Source organism: Colletotrichum spaethianum (genome assembly GCF_022836535.1).
Source record: "Colletotrichum spaethianum MAFF 239500 DNA, contig75, whole genome shotgun sequence".
Lineage (NCBI taxonomy): Eukaryota > Fungi > Ascomycota > Sordariomycetes > Glomerellales > Glomerellaceae > Colletotrichum > Colletotrichum spaethianum.
Genome location: NW_026054845.1, coordinates 1 through 5,879, shown reverse-complemented (window position 1 = coordinate 5,879; position 5,879 = coordinate 1). Strand labels below are relative to the sequence as shown.

Genomic DNA, 5,879 nt, shown 5'->3' with positions numbered 1-5,879 from the left:
ATTCCCTCGATGACATATCTCGTAACCTCGGCACAGTCGAGCTTGAGCAGCCGCGAACGGGACGAGCATCGCTTCTCTACCGAAACCCCAGCATTTGATGGACACCTGGTTCAAAAGGGTCAGAAACAATGTGTCTGCTTAACTGCTGATATCCATACTCAAAGATATTTCCGACTTGTCGGGTAGCATGTAGTCAATTTTTTGTACTCAATGTCTAGCGCGCCCGTTGGTATTGAGACATTCAACAGGCACTTGTCAGACACGTGCGATTCATATCTGCAAAGTCACTGCGGCCGCTGCAGCCGCTGCACAGTGCCGCGGGCCTCAGGCCTGTTCGGCAGCACCGAAGTCGGTCAAGTTGTGGACCCGGAAGGAAATGATCGTCTGTAGTCAGACCGAGGTCGGCGAAGGTGTGGACGCCGGTCGCCGTCTTCCGGACCGGCTGAGCGTAGTGCGGGGTCAGAGGTCGACACGGCGCCGGAGCCGGATAGCGGCAGTGCGAGAACTGGAATCGTCTATGGAAAGCTTGCCGTATATAATCCTGACTCCCATTTGTGTATAAACCACTTTTTCCAAAACTGTATCATGGTTGATTATTTGTACAATCTGAAGCTAGCTCAACGTTGTCCGCCTTTGTCACTCGAATATTGTCTTCGAAAATGGAAAACAAATACAACGTAACATTATAGGTTCTACTTGCGAGTAGGTATCCCCTGCTAGCTGGCATGATGAAATAACGGCCTTCTCTTTTGAAAGAGAATCGCTGACAAAAAACAGTTTGCGACTAATAGTGCGCATCGCTACTAGACGACAACGCCATCTTCACACCGAAACAAGTTCTTTGTTTTATAAGAGCGACCTGCTTTGTTAACCTTCATTGCAAGACCGCCGGTACCCACGTACACTGAGCCACTATCCCCTCAAACTCTTTAGTTTAAGTGATTGGACGAACAAAAGCTAAAGAATATGTAGGTACCACAAGTGACTTTTGATGAAAAACGAGGTGTCGAAAGATTAAATCATGCAGTTTTTTTTTTAAGTCTACTTCTAATTATTCAAATAAAATTGAAGAATTGAACATCAGTTTGTATCTAATGATCTACTTTTACGTGTCAAATGCATGTGACTCACAGAAGAATTTACAAGGACTCAAATGACTCATCTACCTAGTCACAGTGCATAGATACTAGCCAAGGTAGAACAGTTTGTTCATGAACATTCAACAAGCAAGTACAGGTAAACACACAGCTAAACACCCAGATCTTACTCTCAGAACAGTATACTCAGACTATTGATAGCAGTTTGAAACAGAAACGATGACTTTATATTTGAGTTGAACATGCCTGTGTCAACTGCTTTTAACTGATTCAGCAAAATTCCAATCTAGTGAATTGCAAAACTTGTGCAGTCGGTCACAGATATCACCGTCATACTGGTCCAACTCATACGTCGTTGTAAGTGGCCACTTGTGGGAAGGCCACAGAGGTCATCGCAGGGGATGGCAGCTGTGGCCGTATCGCTGACGAGTATACTCATGTCTCCGTGAAGAGTTTAAAGTGAGCTGACCTCTGGCTGGAAGGTATAGACCAGAGCTCGTGGCCTCAGGTACCAATCCTACACAGCCACGCTACCTTTCGCTAGTTATGTGATGTAGACCGACCGGCAAGTCCCACTTGCTTGAAGTTAGTGAGATCTTACTTGTTATGTACTAGATGACTCAAAATGAACAAAAATGGCAATATAGCAAAGAGATAGGATTGTGGGTGAAGTGTTGAGGGAGCCACTACTGAGGCATCATCCTACCATTCATTGCCAATCAAGATGTTATTGCAAGTTGTTCCGATGCGGCAAAGTATGTGGATATCTATTTGAAGATAACGTGGCATTTTGATACATCCATGCTTCTTTTGGTATATCGTATTAGGACAACCTTGTGCAGCACTTTACAAGAACGACTTTTTTCTGGGGCGAGAAGTTTGTTAGCACAGCGAAAAACGCCCAAGGTGTGCCACGAGTACCGACATGCTGAGATTTGAGCACTCGGATGATGGCAAAAATAGAAAATAAAAATAAATGGCCCATTCTCTAGAAGTTTACAAGCGTCGGTGATTCCGAAACAATTCCCAACAGGTGTCACAAGTGGGGGAATTACCCAAACGTGGGGGCCAACGATGGTGACCGGAAAACCTCCCTTGGTCTGACTCCTACCCAATGAAACGCCTGTACCCTTTTCTTGACTTGATTGCAAATCACAGTAGCCTTGTCCAAGTCGATCGAGATAAAGCGGAACCCGAACTGGCTCGATCTTTCTTTTGATAACTTTGGTTTAAGATTGCTGATAACCGGAACGATGACGAAATAAGTTAGGAACCACCTACCGACCGTAAGTACAGAGTAATGACAGTCACATGAAAAAGTTCAGATACCTTTGCTTAACACAGTCGTTTTCAGATTAAATAAGCCAGGTGGTATCTCAATACATAATTACAACGGTCCGTCTGATTTGCTGTGATATGGGAGAAGCAGTGATAGCTCATGGCAAAGTAAGGGTGGCGTTCTTCGTCTGCTTTTCCTCGATAGCCTCGATCCCTCCCTTCTCACCATCCGCGTCGACAGGCCGTATGCCTACCTCAGTAGTGCTGAAGGCGTCGGCAATGTTGCGGTATCTCGGAATGAAGTTGACGGCAAAGGCGTATGACCACGCCAGCACGAAGAAGATGAGAGGGATGACCATGGCAGTACCCATACCCTTGGCATCGCCAACGACACCGAGGAGAGGAGGCACGACAGCGCCACCAGACACACCTAATAAATGTGAGTAATTGCTCAGACAATATGGCTGATCTTACGATACTACTTACCAGCAACGATGAACCCGCTTCCTCTCTTGGAATGTCTGCCAAGACCTCTCATACCAAGCGCTACGATAGTCGGGAAGCAAATGGATTCGAAGAAGAGGACAATGTAAAGCATTGCCATGCCAACATCACCATCCTGGGTGATGGAAGGAGCAATGAATATGATGCAGCACGAAAGGAAGCCGAGAAAGACCCAACGGGGCTTGACGTAGTGCATGATACCGACACCAATAAAGCGGCCAACAGCAAAGGCAGCCTGGGCGCCAGCGAGGAACTTTGAGCCGAGGGCACTGTCGGTATTGGGACGGCGTTCGGTCACGTAGTTGATGAAAAAACTTGGATGCGATGTCAGCCGACCGTCCTCTCTCTGGCATTTCATAACATCAACTTACCCGGCGATAGCAACCTGAGCGCCAGTGTAGCAGAACTGGGCAAAAGAGGCATGGAATAGGCGGTACTGCTTCCTGAAGGGCTTGTCGTCAACATTGGCATGCGTCTCGGAAGCTTGAAAAGCCATGTCGGCATCCGTTATCTCAGGGATCCTCGCCAGCCAAAAGACAACGGCAAGGGACCAGACGAAGACGGCGATGGCAAGGTAGACCCATTGGACATTCTCCAAGGCGCGCTTGTCGTCGAAGGCGAAGAAGACGTAAGAGCCCATGACGGGAGCCACGACGGTACCGATACCGTTGAAGGCCTGGGAGATGTTGATTCGGATCTCGCTGTACTTGGGAGGGCCGCAGACGGTGATGTACGGGTTAGCGGCCGTCTCGAGGGAACCAAGGCCGTTACCGATGATGAAGATGGCGGCACAAAAGCCGCCAAAGCTCTTGGCGATGATGCATGGGATTGCGATGAGAGCACCGAGGCCGTAGAGGAAGAGGCCAAAGACGAAGGTGGCCTTGTAGCCCCAATGCCTCAAGATCCAGGCGGCATGGCCAAGACTAGCAATGAGGTAGGCTCTGTGAAGTAAAAGTTAGCAACTTGGTGTCTTCTGGGTGGTCGCCGAAGCTGATGCGTGCTTTGATTTCCAGGCGGGAGTCGCACAATCCAACAATGATGCTTCTTGGTTCTCGGCGGAGACGCGAATAACCCGGCGAACTTCAAAGCACACAGCATCTCGGCCAGGTCCGTGGATTGGCACGCAGTTATCGCGACGGAGGAACGTACCCAAAATAAGCAGCCTGCAAGCCGGAGGACCTCGCTCGGTTAATACCTAGCGTTTCTTGGAAATGCTTATTCAGAGTATCGAGTAGACCTAACGAAGCAAAGTCAGCACATCTGCTGCTTGGCAGAGGAGATTAGGCTGATGGAGGTGGCGCACCGTAAGAGAAGCCCCAGAGGAAGAACAGAATGGTAACAAGGAAGATTGGGAACAAAGACTCTTTCAGCGTCAGCTCGGCGGCGTTGGTGCGCACATCGTCCTTTTGGCGCAAGGAACGCTTGTGGAAGAACTCCTTGACACCCATCTTATAGGTGTATGCAAAATAGCCGATCGCCTGCTGGGTCCGGGGAGGGCACTTTGGGGATGATCGCTCGTCGGCGACGTATGCTGTGAGTATGTCAAAGCCTCACGAAGAAACAGGCGTACTGGTAACCGTTGGACCGCAGCGTTGACGCTTGGGAGGGACTGGTGAGACACGTCAAAGAGTAAGCGGACCTCTTCTGGGCCGAGGGACGCTGGGTCGGACGAAAGGTTGTACTTAAGTGCTCGAGCCGGCCACACTCTCGGTCGTTTCGAGCCTGATGTCGCCATGCACAAAGGCAAGATGGACATGGCCACCCTTGGCATCCCCATGGTTACATAGCACGTAGCCCTCGCCAGAGAGGCAAGTAAGCCGTATAACTCCTGGTTCTTGAACGAAACATTACGGGGCAGAAGTGCGGATCAGGCTCGTCTGGAGTAAGGGGTGTTTGAAGAGAAGTGCGGGGGTGGAACCGGCTTGCTATGAGTTGCTGGGGAAGCTAACGTGTGTCTCCATTCAACTTTCGTCTGAGGTGCGGGGTGAATGTTGGGGGAGCCAGTCAAAGAGGGCGAGGTGGATCTCTGGAGAGCTTGGAGAGTTCGCGACACATCCTTGGCACGCACATCTTTGGGTGGCAATGCCCCGAATCAACGACTTGAAGACTGGGTCTCAGACGAGTGCGAGTGGGAACGACTTCGAGTCTTGGAGATGGCGATTGGACATTGTAGGGCCGGCAGTTCATGGGTCTAGTGTAAAGCGTCCGGGGTTCGACCTAAAGATGGCCCGAGGGTTGACACTCGGCATGCGGAGTGAGGCTGCCGTCACTGGTTTGATAGGAGAAGACACTCCCCAGTAGTGATCTTGATTCGTACGTGTGACCATGATGATCGAATGAAGTTTCGTGCCCAGAGGACCTGCAATTGGACGCGCTGTCGGTTTGTCACACCTGTCCATGAAGCGTTCAGCGGTCCGGCTTCGAGAACCCGTCTCGAATCTCAGACCGCTGGTCGTCATCGTTGCACCTGCGACGCTACCTGGGGTTTCTTCGTTTTTCGAGATTTCGGCCCCAAGCATCTGGCACCCTATTGGCAGTTTTGACGTGTATGCATATCGAACCTCTAGGAACATTTCAAGATCCAAGATTGGGGGCCGAGACGGCAGAGTGAATTAGCGCGACTTCGGGTTCGATCTATAACCCCCATGTCGACGGGATGGCGTTTCTTGGTATTACAACCATTCGATTCCCATTCCGCCTATTGCGCTACCGTAATTTCCAGGTCTTTCTTGCCATCTCCAGGCTTACCTGCAAGTCCAAAGCAGGCACCCGGTTTGCAAAAAAAAAAAAACCCCCGTACACTTTAGCACTGCGTAGGTACTAACAACTTCAAATATTGGGAGGACCTCTGTTGAATAACAGGACAGCATATGAAGACGACGAATTCTTAAAAAGACACAATGTAAGATTTATAATTCAACGCATTTTGCTATTGATTTATTTCAATTTTATAAGTCTCATGTAGTAACGTAGCTGCACTGTAAGTGCATGCCCTATTAG

General features: G+C 49.5%; 1 protein-coding gene across 1 annotated transcript; it reads right to left on the bottom strand.

The window, feature by feature from the left end:
- Window positions 1–2,533: 2,533 nt before the first annotated feature.
- ColSpa_12809 (L-fucose-proton symporter) lies at window positions 2,534–4,327 on the bottom strand (the record flags this gene model as incomplete). The annotated part of the gene is made up of 5 exons (XM_049279021.1): window positions 2,534–2,805; window positions 2,862–3,193; window positions 3,251–3,820; window positions 4,029–4,116; window positions 4,183–4,327. The coding sequence occupies 5 exons, from the start codon at window positions 4,325–4,327 to the stop codon at window positions 2,534–2,536; spliced, it is 1,407 nt and encodes a 468-aa protein (XP_049134978.1).
- Between the last annotated feature and the right edge of the window lie 1,552 nt (window positions 4,328–5,879).